At 48.1% G+C, this 18,234-nt stretch overlaps 1 protein-coding gene across 21 annotated transcripts in view; it reads left to right on the plus strand.

Annotated features, from left to right (window-relative positions):
* Positions 1-18,234, plus strand: part of HDAC4 (histone deacetylase 4) — a 233,279-nt gene that overhangs the window by 108,253 nt on the left and 106,792 nt on the right. For 20 of the 21 annotated variants that reach the window (XM_027461718.3, XM_027461717.3, XM_072041163.1 and 17 more), the window contains one exon: positions 6,630-6,874. In XM_027461718.3, the coding sequence (XP_027317519.1) occupies positions 6,630-6,874 (245 nt within the window). Of the gene's footprint in view, positions 1-1,823; positions 1,843-6,629; positions 6,875-18,234 lie in introns of those variants that run through there. The other variant, XM_072041165.1, reaches the window with a different exon arrangement.

Here is an 18,234-nt window from a genome sequence, read left to right on the forward strand (position 1 = left end):
GTTGGTCCTGGAAATCCAGGATCGGCGTGCCCTGCTCGTGTCTCCAGGTCTCGGTAGTAATCAGAAGAAAGTTTCTGTGCGATGAATGAGTGAGTGACATTTAAAACTCCATCTGTTGCCTACGGTGCGGTGCCTCACGATGTGTTTCAATGGCTGATGGGATGATTAATTTCGGCTCCCATTCATGCCGCGTGAAATGTTCTCAGCGCGGGGAATGACTCCAGCCCTTGCTGAACTGCAGCATGTGTGGTGCTCGTAGGAAATCTCAGCTGCTGTTTACTCGTAGCTGGTGCGCCGAGGGAAGGATTGGGGCTGCATTTGCATTCACCCACGCAGCCCTGCAAAAATAATGGCAGCGCTGGCGTACCGAGCCGCCTGCTTTTCAGGGATGGCTCCGTCCCTGCTGCGAGGACCTGCCCTTCCTACACGTGGACGAGGGGGGTGGCTTTTTGTTGTTTTGTTTTTTTTTTTTTAAGTGGGGGTCAAAACCTTCTTTGTTTTAACACACTCGATGCAATCACATGCTCCGCGCTTTCCAGATTTGGAAAGCCTTCCTGCTACCAGATATCATCTGGTAGATATCCCAAACGCCCCGGGCCAGGTCTGGTGACCCGGCAGGCAGCTTTCTTGTTCTCACAGAGCTGCTCGGACAGATTGCTGGCCTGGCCCCGTGGAGGGGAGTCGTGTCACAGAGGTGGGTGTCCAACAATGTGTGCCACCAGCCGAGCCCCCTGTTCCCACCACCGGGTGGCTTCTGGCTGGGCACGTGCCTAGAGACCAGACTCAGTGGGTACGGCAACCCATCGAGCTGTTGTTTCTCTCCCTCAGCTATTAATTTCTGGGGAAATACCACCAATCTTCGGGGCAGCCCGTTGGGAAGAGTGTGTTGCAGGTTAAAACCCACTGCGTCTCTCCCAGGCGCTCTGAGGGCGCCGCGGTGCGTCCCTCGGCCGCTCCGTTACGGTTTACACACAAACACGCTGCTTTTATCCCGGCGCTGCAGTCAGATACTGCAGTAGCTCGTTTCTATTAATAGCTCTGATCTCACCGTCTCCTCGCGTTTGGGCGACTTGTGACATTTTGGGAAGCGGAGCCCGGCGTGCCTGGGGATGCGGCCGCGCGCGGTGGCTCCACGTCGAGGCGAGGGAACGCGGCGGCGCCTCGAGGAACCACTGAGCACGGCGCTGAAGCCTCCCCGCTGTGCGGCGTGCGTGCTGTAAGTGACACGCTCCTGCCACCCACAAGTCATTTTGTCAACGAGGAGCCGCGCTGGAAGGCTTGGCGGAGCCGGCAGCCCCCCGTGCAGCAGGGCAGCCCCCAGGAAATCAGGCAGGCGGGACGAGCCGCCTCGACGCGCGCTATTTTCGCTCCTGCCCAGCGATGAAAGTGGCTGAAAATAAGGCTCAGGGGGAGGTCCCTGCACGTGTCCGCTCTCCCGGCAGCATCAGGAGGAGCTGCTGCTCGGTGCACCACGATCAAGCCCTGCTCGGATCCCGAGGGTTGGTGCTGGGATGGCAGCGAGCGTCAGGCTGCGGATGCAGAGCGTGGTCTCTCGGTTTTGCTTTTTGTTTTTTTTTCTTTCCTTCCTCTTTTTTTTTTTTTTTTTTTTTTTTTCTTTCGCTGTTCTGCTATTGGCAGAATCTGGCTGGAGGGCAGCGCCGGCACGGCAGTAATTAGAAAGCAAACTCATTAGTTGGAAATAAAGCCCAAGTGCGGGGAGGATGGGAGACGGGGGGAGAAGCTGAGTCGATGCTTTCTGGACAGCGCTGCCCGGGGACGCTCAGGCACAGGCACCCCCGTGGCTGTTGGAGCTGAAACGCTGGCATTTTGGGGCACGTGGTGGTAGGTCCAAAGTTTGTCTGCTGCTGGGATGGGATGGGGGTGCTGCCTGCCTTCCTCCTGGGGGCTGGGGTTGGGGTGCCAGCTCGGCCCCCCAGCAGGAGGTGGTGTGTGCAGGGCGCTGCGCTGTTGGACTTGAACGAGGAAAGCCTCCCCTGTTGGGTTTTTAAAGAACTTGTTTGGGAAACGGTTTTCAAGTTCAGCTGAAGTAGAGGTTCTGCCGACAGGAGACTTGAATTGAAATCTGTTTTCAAAAGTCCCGTGTCCCCAACATACTGAAATCTTGTACGTTTCAGTGTACTTTCAGGACTGAATCCTTCTATTTTTCGGTCTTTTAAGGACTTTCATGAAAATGCTGTGTCGGAGAAGGGGAGAAAATACAGCTATTGCTGTTAGCCTTATTTAAATAACACAAGTGCATATTTAAGTAGCGTCACCTTCTTCTAATCCCTTCCAAAATTCTCAGTACTTGCAGAGAAGTTTTTTGTTTTGTTTTGTTTTGTTACAGGGCAGTACCACGTATGGCTCTCCGGTAACGTATTTATCTGCAGCCTTGATGTGAGATGATTTTAATGCCAAACATTTTTCGTAGGGAACGCGCCCTTGCATTATGTGATGTTGGAGATCATCAGTTCATTACAGCAAGTGTATTTAGCCGATAGATGACTTCCACTGGGTGATGTTATGGACAAGCTGCGAGATGTCAAATTTACAATCTCAGCCATGAGGCCACTACGTGCCTACAATCAATGAGGGCCAGAATGCTTGAGGTCTTAATTAACGTACAGCAAGCAGGCAGTCTTTGATGCATGGCCATGTTTTATTTATCTGGGGAGGGAAAACCATCAGACTGTTTCCAACTTAGTGTAAAAATAATGGGAACTGAACCGTGAAAAAAATTCCTACGTGCCTAGGTTAAAAGAAATAGTAATAATTCCTCCTGTTTTTTTTCCTTATGTTCCTGCAGTGATGGAAGGGGCCGGGTGAGCATGCGATAGTTTATTATTCATAATTGAGATCTTGTCTTCTAATTCATGGGTTTGGCATTTCTCATTAAAACTCTGAATATAGTCTTTGTGCTTTTGCTAACGTCATGAATCTGATTGTATTAATATGTTCTCAAGGCAGAACCTATAAAAGCAATTTTCTAGTCTACCATAAAATATTCATAAGAATACAGGCTTTTTTGTTTTGATGATGTGTTCATTAAGTAGAGAAGGTTTTATTGTTTTCGGGAGGGCCCTGTAGGTCAGCAGCACTCGCTGCTTCTGTTGGGAACTCATGGCATTTCGAAGAGTTTTTTGAGACCGAAATAGTACGAGTCAGGGATGACGCACCCCGCGCGCAGACAATGAATGGGAATTGTGGCTCGGTCCCCGCAGCTGGCGCGCTGTGCCGCAGCGCCGGGCTTTTCGGGGGGATTAGTCGCTCTGCTGCCCGTAACCCGGCACAGGAAACGTGAGGTTCGTCGAGTTTTCTCAGGAATATTAGCTGGCTTTCTTCTCCAGCGCTGCGAAAGTCACGGCTCTTGTTACAGGGTAAAAGGGGAGAAATTTATCACAGGGCACAACTCGAGCTCCCGGTTCCCATACCGCTCCTGCAGGGCTGCAGTAACGTGTTCCTTCTGGCCAAAATTCGTTTTTATTCCAACATGGTAAAAGCTTTTATTTTCTGCTTTAGGAAACACGGTACTTGGCTCAAAGGTGTCTGTAGGAAAACGCGTGCACATTTCAAGGAAAACTGCGTTCAGGCTAAGTAAGGCTGACAGGTTCAGCCTTGTGCAGCGAAGATAACCACATTTACCCGGCAAACTGGGAAGCCCGAGCGAGCGGCTGCCACCTTTGTGCTGGTAGCTCTTTAGTCCGTGGTTGTAAAGAGGGGAGACGTCAGTGCCAGGTGCTCAGCAATCTTCCTGCAGCAGCCCAGGCGTGTCAAAAGCTGGTGATTCACAAAGACCACCGCGTTGTTTGCTGTACTGACTCATGGCTTACGATCCTCCCGGGTTAACTGTTTCGAGCTCTCCGGCTTTGGGGACTGTGAAGTTGCATTAAATTATTAGGGGACTTTTGGGGTGTCCCTGCTCCCGGCTGGCGAGGTGGCTCAGGACCGTGTTCACGCTGTAAGACTCGGGGTGTGATCTCTGTAATGTTTAGATGCAGGTGGTTAAACTGGATTTTGGATAGCCACAGCGCATCACATTTTTGAAGGCTAAATGGCTTGTTTGGCTTTTTATTTTATTTGGTTCTGTGCAAATACTTGCAAAAACCTGTTATTTCGTGCATTTTTCCACCTAGATCCAGCGTGGGGACGGGACTTTGGGTAGCATGGGAACTTTCCTCTGGTACTTTCCCAGGCCACAGCCCGTTTCACACGGTGCGGGGGACAGCCAGGTGTTTTCTCAGGTCACAGCTCGTGCCCAAACATTCCAAACCCCAAACACTCCTCCATTACTCTGGAGGACTTCACAAACCAAATCTGATCCCGGTTTCCAAGGAGGAGTTGGGATCTCCCCATTTGGGGGGTTTCTGCAGGCGGAGGTGTTTGGTGCACCAGGCTGCAGTGCGGGGGAGAGCCCCCGGGGACAAGGACACAGGAAGGAAAACAATGGGGAAGCGGAGGGGAGAACCCGTGGGTTGCATAATAGCAACACTTCCAGCAATCTGACCTTTTGCAGCAAATACTTCCATCTGAGAAAAGTCTCCTCCTCCTCCTCCTCTGCACGAGCCCAGCTCCGTTCCCAAGGCACGGTGCGGGAGCCTGTGGAGCTTTCTGCACACACCCCACATGCCTGTGACCCGGCCTCTGGAGCTGAATTTGGCCTGTGAAGCTGAACTTGGCTGCTCGAATTTGGCTATTTGGTTCGGCGTTGGGTGGTGAAAGGTGCTGGGAAGCAGCCGATGCAGTGGGCTGGGAGCTGGCAGGGCACTGGGCCGGGCAGGAGGACACGGTACGTGTGGCTACAAGTGTTAGGAGTTTGGTTCAGATCATTTTGTGTCCCTAAGACCCCCCCAGCTGTATTCTCTAATAAAAGCAATGATTATTTTTTTGCTGTGCTTTCTGTTTCCTCTTCCAAACTATATTATTCTGCTGTAGAAGAAGCAGTGTTCTCCATGAAACCCATTTTGTGTAGACTGAGCAGAATTTCTACATTCATCCCTTGGTACGTGAATTTCCACCCCTTCAGCTTCAGCAGTGCTGCACTTCTTAAATACCCACTTGTCTTCGGTAAAAAGGCAGGAGGTGAGCAGGACACGACAGTTCCTTCCCGGTGGGCATGGCCGAGGTCCCCATCCCTACGTTGTGGCCATGCCCTTGGCTTTGGGGCGATGGGTTTTGCCACCTTCCCAGGCACCCCAGATCGCTCAGAATTACTCCGCTTTTATTTTTGCTGCCTGCCTCTCAGTTTAGCCGCAGCTTTTCCCAGCATCAGCTTTTTACGCCTTGCTCAATTACTGGCAAAAGTAAACATATTGATAGCACCGGGGGGAAAACCCGATTAAAACCCTTTCTTTTAGAGTCGGAGTAGGGTTTAGCACACTAATGGGTTGAGCTGGTAAGGCTGCGTGTGGGCGTTTGTGGCACGCCACCAGTGCGGCGGGGTGACGGTAACGTGGTGGCTGCTGTGCCCGCTGCCCCGTGCCACCTGCAGCACCGCGTCCTCCTTTACTTTGGACCATTTTCACGTCGCTCCAGGTGACCCCAAAGAACTGAGCCCCAACCAAAATAATGCAAACCAACCAAAAAAACTCAAAACACATGCACTTTATTTTCCATTTTTCTTGAAGCTTAATGTTTTTGAAGAGTCAGCATCTTTGTTTTTTAACACGTGATGCTCATTCAGAGGTGTCAGAAGGGTTTTAAAGTGATTGCCCTACAAAGCAAGGTGTGAAACATGGCAAAAGTACAGAGCTGACATGAAACCCAGAACTGTCCTTCTGGTGGAGTTAGAAACGTGCAGTCATTCATGGGATGACAGTAATGTTTTTTAGCAGGATTGAGCTGAGTTTTATTGCAAAGTTATTTTTCATAGATGTCGGTCCCTGATGAAGTTATGACAAGCTCCTTGTCTTCAGGGAGATGCTGTTTGTGTAAGCAAAGAACTGATTTTCACTGCGCAGACAGTCAAGGTGGTGGTTTTCCTTTTTCCTTCCCTCAGCAGATGTCTCATGTTCCTGGTGGGGCTGGAACAAATTTTTCCTGAAATTCCTGTAAAGATTCATAGAACAGCTTGGGCTGGAAGGGACCTTCCAGGTCACCCAGTTCCACCCCGTGGTGTTGGCAGGGATGCTGCCCGCTAGACCAAGTTGCCCAGGGCCTCATCCAACCTGGTCATAGAAGGATAAATAAAGAATACGGCATGTAGTGGTTTTTTTGTGTAATTTTTTTTTTTAAGCACAAAACCATCACAGTCCTGACCTTTGGATTCTACCAGTTGTTAGACAAGATTGATCTTCGCCGTGAAGGCTCAGATTAATATTTATCCTTCTCGTTTCAAGTGATGCTAGAAGAGAGGAATGGAGATGTGTGTTTTGAATACACAGGCTTGGAATGACATCAAGAAGGTCACGTGCGATTCATTGAAGTTCTTTTGCCTTTCAACAATGCACATATTTATAGGAGATGGTGGTTGGAGGAAAGCTGCTTGAACTTTGACTGCTTGGTGCTTTTAGCTGTTTAAAAAGCAGGGTGTGAGTTTAACAAGTGCTATTCTTAGCTCAATCCAGCGCGTCCAGCAAAGACCTTCAGGAACAGAATAAAAAGTAAATCCCCGTTGTGTTTTCCCTTTGCAGTTGATGTGACCACAGCACTGCCCTTGCAAGTTGCACCGACCTCAGTCCCGATGGACCTGCGCTTGGACCACCAGTTCTCCATGCCCGTGACGGAGCCGACCCTCCGAGAGCAGCAGCTCCAGCAGGAGCTCCTGGCGCTCAAGCAGAAGCAGCAGATCCAGCGGCAGATCCTCATTGCCGAATTCCAGCGGCAGCACGAGCAGCTCTCCCGGCAGCACGAGGCCCAGCTGCACGAGCACATCAAAGTAAGTGATGGGCAGCCCTGCTGTGGGAGGGGACGCACAGGTGGATTGGGTTTGGGGCTCAGAAACCTGGTTAGCGAATGGTCTTTACTAAAGGGACGGGAGCACCAAGATTTAAAGGGGGATGACGTGGAGGAGAGGAAGCAAGGTAAGCCAGTGCCACGTTAAGCCATATCCACCCGTCTGCAGAACCTGCATCTGGGTTTGGGACATTTATATAGCCTGATGACTGTAGCATTTAACCACCCAGGAGGGCTTTCAGGCCACCCGTTGCTAATATCACGTATTTGGGACTAGAATGACATATAAGCTGCTCAGGGGATATATGCTGGTGGTGTTGGGAGCTCGATGTCTCTGCAGGAACAGGAAAACCAGACGCGGAGGGCGCAGGAGGGTCTGCACGCCCCGAGGCGCCCCCAGCTCCGCATGTAGGTTAGCTGCTGGCTGGGGCCAGGAGGAAACCTAGCACACGGGAGGATAAGTAGGAAGTGCAGTTCGGAAGATGGCTGTTGCATAGTGAAAATGTTAGACATTATATAAATATTTCACAGTGATAGACTATTGCTATGGTAACATAAGCTTTCGGAATTGCTAATATGCTCTCTTTTCAAAGGGGGATTAGCACGGCACATGGTAAATAGTGTTAATGTAATATTAAAAAGCAACCTCAATTCAACCTTATATAACTTTCCGTTTTTAATACAAAATATATGCTGGAGCGGGGAAGATAGGATTAAAAGTTAATGTTGTATTATTTACAGACTTCTCAAACAGAGTTATTAGCCTGGGCGTGCAAGAATAGATGCCGTTTGAAGGCAGATTAACAGCAAATGTCTGTGCCTGTGTGGGTCCTCCAGCCTGCTCTCTTTAGGACAGAGGGGTGGGAAGGTGTGTGTGTGTATGCATATATATTTGTAGATGTGTATCTCTTCACACGTGCCTGCACACGTGCTTTTGTGCACAAGTAACACAAGGTCAGTTCACTGCATTTGTGGTTCACACAGCGCATTTAGGAGGTAAATACACGAAGTCTCTATGACAGATATTTCTATTATTTAATTATAATTTCACATTTCTTTAGATACTTGTCTTTGAAAATAAGACAGGACCATTGTATTTAACAGACAACCTCAAAGTACATATGACAGGAACATTGTGGCTCTCTTTTACATTGAAGTTATGACTGATTCTGGTAAAGTCTGCATTAGAAGCAAAGCAAGATCTGATTTTGAGCAGCCAGATAGCATGGTATATCTAGATCATTAGGTAATGAAGTTGTTCCTCTGATGTGTAAGACTGGCTGGATGAAAAACTTAAAATAGGAATGAAGTAATCCTGTACAGAAAAGGATGATGACCTGAAAGGTGATCCGCAATAGTGAGCATGTCATTTTAACCCAGATTTTCTTTAAAAATGGCCCGTTATTTCAACAATCCCATGATATATCACAAATAAAATAAACTCCAGACCATGCTACTGTGTAATTATGATGTAATTTTTTGTGAAAACTTTACTTCCTGTGTTTGTGTTCGTAAGTCAGCCTGCATTTGGCTGTCTGCTGGATTTGCCAGCTCCTTGGCCACTGACTTTTGTAAATGGGGAACTGCACTCAGTGCAGCAACTGTAGGTGCAGTGAGGCTGTTACTTTGTCCAGAGAGCTAAAATTTATAACCTCATATTTGGACTCTGAACTCAGAGCTGTTCAGCTGCTTTATGGCTCATGAAAAATGGGGTGGGAGGGGAGAAGGGGAGCGAATATTAAAGCAAATAAATAAAAATCCAATCCCACGTGAGTGGAGCATTAGGGGTTGAGATGTGAAATTCAGTATAGAAGTGGTCCTGAATGAAGCTGCAGAGCGCTTTTTGGGGGAATTCATATGAATTTTGAAAAATCAGCTCACTGGGGTATGCGGTTCGTGTCCCTGCACCCTGGGTCAAGAAGGACCTTCCCGCTGCTTCTGTCCTCATCTGCTTTTAGTGCTGTAGACTGGGAGTGCACAGCACTCAAATCTGTGTCCCAAGCAGATCTACTGTGGCTGGGCTGGTCTCTGGTGTGCGGAGGAGCAGGAAAAGCTGCTGAGGGGTAGGCAGGCAGCTGCTGAGAGCTGCAGGAGATGGGTGGGTTCCTGCTCAGGCAGAACAGTGCTGGAGAAAGTTGATGTGATATGTTCAAGTTGCCATGGGTGAGCAACATTTTGAAAAAAAAATGTTCGGTAAATGGAGTTACTTTTCCATTTGTTTTCAAAGGAAACTACAAACGAATCCCAGGAAATGTCAATAAGACCTAAATGCTAGTACAGATGACGACTGCGGGTCTAAGGGATTGTTGCAGAGCGGTTCTGGACCATGGTATTTTTAACAGAGACACAAGACAGGGCTGCAGCTTATGATCTTTCCTGGTTACTCACACTGAATTTTTGGGTTAGCTCTGAGAGGGAAACGGCAGATTCGTGATGCTCAGGATCAGGTAGATGATTGCTTACGGTGTCACTGAGGAGGCGCAGAATTTTGTTAGTCTCTTGTCCCCAAAGCAAACTGTTCAAGGTACAGGAATAGTTTATTGAACGTTACAGTCCTGAGATTCTTCAAATGAAAAAGTTGTTTCATAGCCTGAGAGTTGTAATGTGGGGTAATGAATGTGTAATGATTGTAATGAAGGTGTCCATCACCTTGTACAAAATTATATTCCCAAGTTTCCTCTTCAGGTAGCTACAAAGTCTTACTTTGGGTGAGGAAAGGCCTGAGAACCCAAACTTGCCCAGATTTCTGTTCAGATTACACATAGCAGCTGTTGACCAGAGTAAGTTTGGCTGGAGTGAGCTTGCAGTGTGCTTCACTGCAGTTCTAATTCTCAAACGTTTTCAACGTCTTGCCTGACGTTGTTTTTTTTTTTGATTCAGAAAGTAAACCATCAGCTATTGCAAGGTGTGATTGTGCATCTTGCAAACTTGCATGCTTTATGAAAAACTGCTGCAGCTCTGTCAGAATTCTCCGTGCCAGAACAACCTCAAAATCGAATGAAACAAACCAAAAATTTTCAATGAAGTTCTAAACTTACTGATCAAACAAAATGGCAGGTTTTTACTTTCTCCCTAGCATTTCCAAGGACTCCTTGGAAATGACCAGGAGCTTTGTTACTCCTATTATTAAATTCTAAAATTGCTTGGTAAACTATTTCTGCGAAGGGGGGAGAATTTCTGCATCTTCCTATTTTGCATACCTAGGCAACACTACCTAGAATCAATTAATTTGGCTTTCCTCATTACTGCCTAGCATCCAGCATTTTAATCAAGAAGCGCAAAGCATTTGTTTGTTCATCAGTTTCTGTCCTTGAGCAGTAATTTCTGCACTTTACCCTGTCTCATTCCTGTTTCTCAAACCTTTTGCTAGGTCCCTAGACAGTAAGGATATTTTGGATATCGCAGGAGAGCCACCAGAGGAAATGCTGCATTGGATCTCTGTTTCGGCAAGGCGTTTGTGTTTCAGTACCTTTGCACTCTCGTTCTTACAGATGTTGAACAGTTTGGTTGACAGTGGCTGGGCACACGCATATGGGGTATGGGTGAAGGTAAAAAGGGTTTTGATGCATTTCTGAAGCAGCTCTTGTACCCAAAGGAGGAAGATTCTGGGTTTGGGACAGAGAGAAGTACAGCTGGCATGGCTACCTTACAGCACGCAGCACTGTGAAGATGCTGAAGCACTTTCTGGTTTTAAGTGTTAAACCCTTAGCTAGTACAACAGTAATCACGTTTTGTGTTTTTTCTTTCTATTTTTACTATGCTGCTGGTGTGAACAGAGAAACCGTTCTGACTCAGATGGGGGCTGAGGGGGTGGGGGAATCTCTCTCCCTCCCACCCCTCCCCAAACAAAGCAGTGCTGTAAGAAACATTTTAGGTTCTTTTTTTAAGTAAATGAAATTTGGCTTGAAAAAAAAAAATGCTGGCATATCTTTCTGATTTTCTGTTCCGGTAGATAACTTTTTCCTATTGAAATCTGAAGTTTTGGTATTTTCCAGCCCTTGGGTTTATTCCAGCAGCCCAGTTTTAATCGTCTGATCCAGTGCATGGGGAGCAGGCAGGTGGTCACCATCCTTCTGGCTGCGCATGCCATCCCGTCCCTCGTCCCCCCGTCGGTCCTTGCTCTCACAGAAAATCATCAGCTGCTTGCATCTGAGCAGAAATTGCATTTTTGGAAGAAACGGTCTCCATGTGAAGGTGGCAAATCCTGGAAGATGGTGCAATCTGGAGAAGCAGGCTGGGAGCGAAGTGGTATTTGTGGAAGGGAAGCCGACTGGACGTGGTAAGAGCTCGGCACGCCGAGGGAGCGGGATCATCGCGCACGGGGAGCAACGCGAAAACTCTGACATGTTTAGGGAAAATAAGCTGAGCCTTATGAAGACTTCACACCATATGGAAATACAGAAAACTGTCTTTCACAACTACAGCACAGCTTTGCAAATTGCTGAGACTTGACATCTGAAAGCAGAGCGCGAGAGGAAGCCGGGGCTGTTGTGTACCGGAGGCTGCTGCGGGCTGGCTGCAGATAGACAAGTGCTCGTCTCCAGCGCAGGCGCTTACCTTCAGTGAAACAGATTTTCCACTGAGGCGTGCCTCGCCAGATGTGCAACAATATTTATAGCCTTCAAATCTGCCTTCCTAAACAAAAACAAGGATGGAATAAGGAGCCTGGCGCCCGGGCCGTTGCCGGTGAGACCGTGGAAAGCCTCTCTGCAGGTTCCAGCGTGAGCTCTGCTTGACCTTTGATTGCGAAGGAATCGGCAGTGAATTTTTTCCTTTGTGAGTCACTGATTCCCGGCCAAGATCAGCTGGAAGTTACCAAAAGCTTTTCCATTTGCCTTCTGGTCAACGGCTGGAGGGGAGATGATTGAAGAGGGGCAGGAGATGCACTTTGGCAGCGCTAGAGGCACCTCGGGCGCCGTGAGCTCAGCGGAGCAGCGACGCGCCCGGTGGGTAATGCGGTTAATCCCGCTGCCTCTGCGCTGCCCGAGTTCGGAGCAGGGCTCCTAGGAGCTCTGGCTGTTTTATAGCTGAAGCCGGAAACTTATTCAGGATGCTGACGCACGTCAGCATTAACACATGACAGCAGACACCAGAGGTGTCCTGGTGGCGGTGGGACAGCAACAGGAGAGCAGCTAAGCCTCGCAGCTCCTTGCGGGCCTGAAATCTTAACCCGGAGGCATGCAAAGATGCTAATTCTGTCACGCAATGCTATTCCTCTTTTTTTTTTTTCCATTGGGCAGAGAGAAGAATATCTGTGTGCATCAGTAGCAGAGTGCCATGCCGCTTGTGCAGTGTACATAGGATGGGCAGGGGAGGCATGGGGCACGTGTGAGCAGCAGCAGCAGCACGCAGAGCAGGGAGCTCTGTAGCAGTGCTCATCGAGGAGTGATGCTGAAGTTGTTTTCTTTTTGTTAACAGAGAAAAAAATTCCTACGTTAAACAGTATGCTTGTGCTGCTTAGTGGCTTTATGCCAGTAAATAAAAATATGTGGAATGTTTTCAGACATTGGCTTTATATATAGCAACATTCAGATAAAGCATGAGGAGATGGTTTTGTTTTTGCTGTTTGCAATTGACATGTTTTTCATCAGCACAGCTTTCGGGCTGATTGAGGGGAGGTAACGCATCTAAGCTGTTAGTACCTAAGCTCGTTTTTCAGAGACATGGGATGAAACTCGGGCCGTTCCTTATTTTGGTTTGAGGTCTTGCAGGGAATCTTCTGGGCAGATTTTGCAGTGCTGTGAATAACATAGAAATAAAATGGAAGACTGCTTTCGTGCGAGTCACGTTGATGCTGTAGTAAGAAACTGCTCTTTGCTCTCCTTTGGAGGCACCTGCTCTTGCAGTGCTTGGTTTGCTCGCAGGAGAGCTGCCTGGCCACAGGTCACGTTAGCTTTCAGCATGGCTGCTTTCAGGATGGGAATATAGCACCCAGAGTCCCTTCTTGGTGGCCTCTCTGCACTGCATTGCTTCTTGCTTTCTGAATGGGAAAAAATCTGTGTGCTAGGAACCTGCTGACACGGTTGGTGTCATCTGTGTCCGCCTCGCAGCTGTGCGGGTGGCTCCTTCCCCGTGCCCCTGGGCTGGGGATGCTGAAGGCAGCACCTTGGAGCTGGGGCTGCAGAAGAGGCTTGTCCTGCCTCGCTGCTGCCCCTTGCCCTCTGTTCTGCTGCTCACGTTGTGCTCTGGAAGTGCAAGCCTGGATGTAACACCCCCATGCCCTGCTGAGCCCATTTTCTCTGCCCGTCCTGCCCCCCTGCAGCCAGACTCCCTCGGCTCAGCTCCGTGGCTCTGTTCTGCAGAGCGCCTGTTCCTGGCGGTTTGCATCGCTTTCAAGAGAAACTTAAAAAGCCCGGAGATACCAGGTGTCTGCCTCTGCGCTCTGACATGACAGGGCTATTCATCTTAGAGAACTGCAGCTGGGTACAGGCAGTGGGAAAAACAGACTGAACATTTTGTGCCTTGTTACTACCTGAATTCGTCGCGCAGAGCTCTCTTGCTATTTCTAGATGGCTTCCTCTTGTCAGTGACCTTCTCTTGTTTTTCTGGTGCACGTAGCTGACTCCGTGGCCTGAAAGACTTAGACCTGTATCCTGCAAAACTTAACTTCTGATGGAAATAGCCCCGGGGAAAGCTTTGCAAGATCAGAGCGTTTGCTGTCTTTGAAGGTTGGGGGTGACTTTCCTCATGCTCAAAGTCAAGACTCTTTTGGGGAAGGGAGAGGGCAGATCTGCATGCAGAGGTGTGGATAAATGTCAGCAAATGCATATAGCAGCATGGATGCTTGTAAGCCCCGGATCTCAGCTGGATACAAAGCCATGCAGCAGAATCTGGGCTTCTCCCTAAGAAGCATTGGTGGTTTCTGGACTGAAGCTGGATTGCTCAACCAGGAGGGTTGTCTGCAGTCGTCCCTACAGGCCTACTGAAAGGATTTCCTTTAAGTGGCAAAAGAAATGTTTTCTTTTGGCTTCTCAGAAGATGGACCGCTGTTTGCTGGGTGGAAGGAGCAGAATGAGAACTCCAGATTTTCCCGGCTTTACGAGACGCATCCCAAAAACTGCAGTCAAAATTGAAATCACAGATCTCACTACAGCAGGGTGGACTTGGTGGCTTTCCTCCCGTGAAACCATGCACTGGTGTCCATGGAGTTGGCTGGTCCAGCGAGCCTTGTGCTCCTTGCACCTTTACCCCTGTCCTTCATCTAGGGGTTCCCAGCTTTCCAGCAGAACACGAGGTCTTTCAGGCTTGGCAGCAGCAGGAGGTGAGAAGCCTGTTGCCCTGTGAGCTCAGCTGCTCCACGTGTCTTCGCTGAAGCCCCTTGCCCAGGAAAGACCTCACATGATGCATTTTTGTGCTACTTAATCTGAAGTTGGACTGAAGTTGGGCTGACTCCTGGGTATTCTGAAGGCTGCCTGTCTGACGTAAGCGGCAGAAATGGCAGAGTTCACTGGCTGACAAATAGACAGAGGATCTTGCTTACTGGATAGCACATGTTTGTTTTTTGCAGTGGAGTCCAAACAACTTTTGAAGTGGTTAAGTTGGTGTTCTTTTACCCTTTGTAGCATGCGTTTGCCTCCTGGTATAGCATGAGGCACACTGATATTTTTATTTTTAAAGCTAAAGACCTTATGGTTTCTATTCAAGTTAGGATTTTGAAATAAACAGCAGGGAAAATAAAAATAAAAAAGAGTATTTGCAGTTCACACTTACATTTTCTACTTTATCTTATTTTTTGAACTAGATAAAAATAGATGGGAGATTTTCTAAGAGAAAACACAGATAATCAAGGCAGGAGTAAAGAAATACCCAAGTGAATCCTGCTAATATGTCAGGAATGGTGACCTGTTAATATACACCATCACTGATTAAATTAACATTCATAAACTGAGAATTCCTGTTACTGTATATGGTCTCCTGACAAAATTCAGCTGGTGTATGGGAGGATGGAGTTGCACTTAAAATGTAAATCATACTGTGAATAACCTCACTTGTCTACACACAGTATGAACGATGTTGGGGGCTTAATCTCCGTGTTTACGTTCCCTGTTTAACTGGGGATGGTGTGTAAGGGTGATAAATGTTTGGTATTTAAGTTGGTGGCACGTTACCTTTAAACGTGATGCTTCTGCTGTGCCTGCGTGAGCATCAAATGAGGTTGACCATTTATTTGGAGTCTGCAACCTTCCTTCAGGTGAAGGAGGCACTTGGGTTATCGCTGCCTCGTTTCAGGTGCTAGCAGAGAAAAGGGCTTCGCAGTCTGCTCCACCGCCCTGTTTTTTCCCTGCCCTTCTCTGGAGGATAAGCTGCTCGGAATTAGCATATTGCAGTTGGTCCTTGATCGACTCTTAAGGCCTTATTTTTCCTCTTTGGGAGGCGTATTATCAAAGAAGCAGCCGAAAGCAGCTCTTGCTGCCCACCAGTCTTTTTGTTCAGGTGCTTCTCAGCTCGCAGCGGGTGGGATGTGAGGTACCTCCCTGTCTCGTCTCCCTTTGTGCAGGGCTTTGCGGTTGTTGAAGCTGAGGTTTCCCTTCCCCTCCTCTCACGCCTGCCAGCTCACCAGTTCAGTCGCTCTGTTCCTCTTCCTTCACGTGGGTGACCAGGAATGGTGGATCAGTGGATGCAGCTATGCTTCTCCTTTTCTTTATTCACATTTCATCCTTGGAAATGACCGGCATCCAACAGCAGCTCCTGTAGCTTCTCCCATTACAGGATCTTTGCCCAGCATGTCTATTCCTGACAGTGCTTTTAGTGTAACATTGCCATTCCAGCTCCCCCGCTCCCCGCACCCTGAAGCAGTTTGGAGAAGACAGAACAGTTTTTCTGAGGACTGAGGTCTGATCACTCCTGGCAGGTTAAAATCTCACATAGCCATAATCAGCAAGGGCTCCTGCTTATTCAGGACAATTGTACAGCTCTGATTTATGAAGGCTTCCAATTTTCATCATGGTCAGACTTGCGTGTTCCCAGCGTACAGATTTACCCTCACCTTCAGAAACCAACATCTAAAATACAGTGGAATGAATGCAGAGGAGTTGCCTGTCTGTCCCCACCTTCAGAGAGAAGAACGGGAGAAGGGACTGAACATGTTAGGTGCTACAAATGTGGCTCACCGCTTTCTAGGCTGTCAGGTGCTCTGCTTCTGGAAAATGTACAAACAAGGCTGAAGGGGCAGTCAGGGAGCAACAGGCACAAACAGATGTGTTCTTAGGACAAGCCTTCCAGATATTCAGAAGTTAGAGGGATGAAGCAGCTGTACAAACCTTCAGCCTTTTAGGGGAGAGGTGAGTAGTAGTAGGATGTGGAAGGAACGGAGATACAGCAGCCTATAGGCACATACAACTGCCAAACTAATAACGTGAGATCTTTTCACCTAGGGCTGGCGATCGGGAAACTTAGCCCTCGTTCCCTTTCCTGAAGACATTTGAGCCTCATAAACGTGAACACCAGACAGTCTCAGTTGGATACGTCTACCCGAGATCCGTCTCTTGCCCAGGAAGCTGTCAGCGGGGAAGGATTGTTTTCTTGCGTAGTGCGGAGAGGCTGGCTGCGGGGAGTTCTGGCACGGGCCGGCCTGCCGTCAGCCCGGCTGATAGCTGGAAGGGGCCGTGCTGAATATACGTTCGCTTCTTGGTATGTCCAAGAAAAGAGGTGATAGACGTTTGTTCCGAGCTGTGCTTTCAATTTTTTTGCATCTAGGAGCCCTTGCTACTTGGCTTCTGCTGAAAACCACAACTCTTCCCCTCTCCTCTCCCAGTACAACCTATTAATTTTGACTTGTCTCCGGTACTCCAGAAGATATCTTCTGTGCAGCCTGACTAGCTTTGCCCTTGGAATTAAAACCCACAGAGATGAAGCCAAGAGAGAGAATCCTGAAACTGAAGCAAGAGGCTGAGACTTCAGTAAACAGGATGGAGAGGACACAAAGCAGAGAACCCAGCCAAAAGAATGGCTAGCGTTGAAATTGCTCTAAAATAACCCAAAACAGCAGAGGTTCTCCCAGAAACGCATCAAAACTTTCTGTCCACCAATATGCTGTGATTCTTTGTGGGGTGATTTGATGTGTGTTTATTTCAGCTTTCAGATTGATTATCGCTTACAATTTTCCTTCTGTGTTACAGAATCTGAGTTCCAAAGCCTTTCAGATATCTGAATTAACCTCCCCCCAAGCTGTAGGAATTTGCCAAAAGCTTAATGCAAATGATTTACCGTAAAAGCACTCTTTGCAGCAAAACCCCAGCCTCACTCTCTGCGAGGTGAGAGGACGATTTTCTGAAGCTTCAGCCTTTAAGGCTGCGTGTTCAGCAGGTGCTGAGAAGGCGGTGGGGTGTTGTTGGTGTTGTCCAGCATTAAGCTGTCACGTTTGAAGCCAGTGCTTCACTTGTACATCCTTACGACTTCTCTGAAGCTATTGCCTGTGGTGATGTCCCACCGTGCTGTGGCACCTTCCGTAGGTGATCTCAGGCTTAGGTTGAGATCCAAGTTAGGAGGTGGACACAGCACTGAGCTGCTTTGGCTCACAGCAAGGTTTTATCAGCAGTAGGAAAGGCAGCTGTTGCTCACCCATGCTTACATGTGTGATTATCTGCAGCTTCATGAGTAAGGGTGAGCTGTCTGGGTACAGATAGTTTTACGCTGCCTTCCACTAATTGCAGTAAGGGAAAGCATGCAAAATATCTATTATAAAGACCTAGGAGCCATAGTGGAAGCTTCAAAACCTCTCCTGCTCTGCAGATTTTAATCAGTTTTACCACGGCGTGTGAAGTAAATGACAGAAGCGCCTTTAAAATGGCTGTTGTATGGGAAGGAATAAGAGTGTGGGCAGAGAGCAGTGTCTGGCTTCTGAGGAGAGGATAAGGTGGTGTCTAAGAGATACAAGGATGCAGGAAGGATCTGAATTCTTCCTGCTCATCTAGCAAATCGAGGAGTGGTTGTGCAAGCCCTAATGCAACACGTCCTCATGAAACAGGTCCTCGTTCTTTTCGGTAAATAGGATTTTTGTTGTCAGCACCACGCGCTTCCCAGGAGGGCACGTGGCTTTCTTCTGGGCTGGGGCTGCTGGATTTTTCAGAGCACTACCTTGCCTCCTCTGTTGTGATGACTAAAGAAACTCTCTTAGCTCCAGATAGCTTAAAAAGAGGTTTCTTTGTGCGCTGGAAGTTTACAATGTGCTTACTGATAAGGTGTTAGTGTGTGTTCCAGGTAGACGTGCTTGAGAACTGAAGACAATTGAGGAGTGTGATGGCAAAATCCACCGCACCGCTGAGTCCTTACAGCTAGCTGAAAATTGATAAATAGCTGGATATGCTCTACATTTTCCCTATTACATTTATTAATATTAATATA

The sequence above is a fragment of the Anas platyrhynchos genome, chromosome 7 (genome assembly GCF_047663525.1).
Source record: "Anas platyrhynchos isolate ZD024472 breed Pekin duck chromosome 7, IASCAAS_PekinDuck_T2T, whole genome shotgun sequence".
NCBI lineage: Eukaryota > Metazoa > Chordata > Aves > Anseriformes > Anatidae > Anas > Anas platyrhynchos.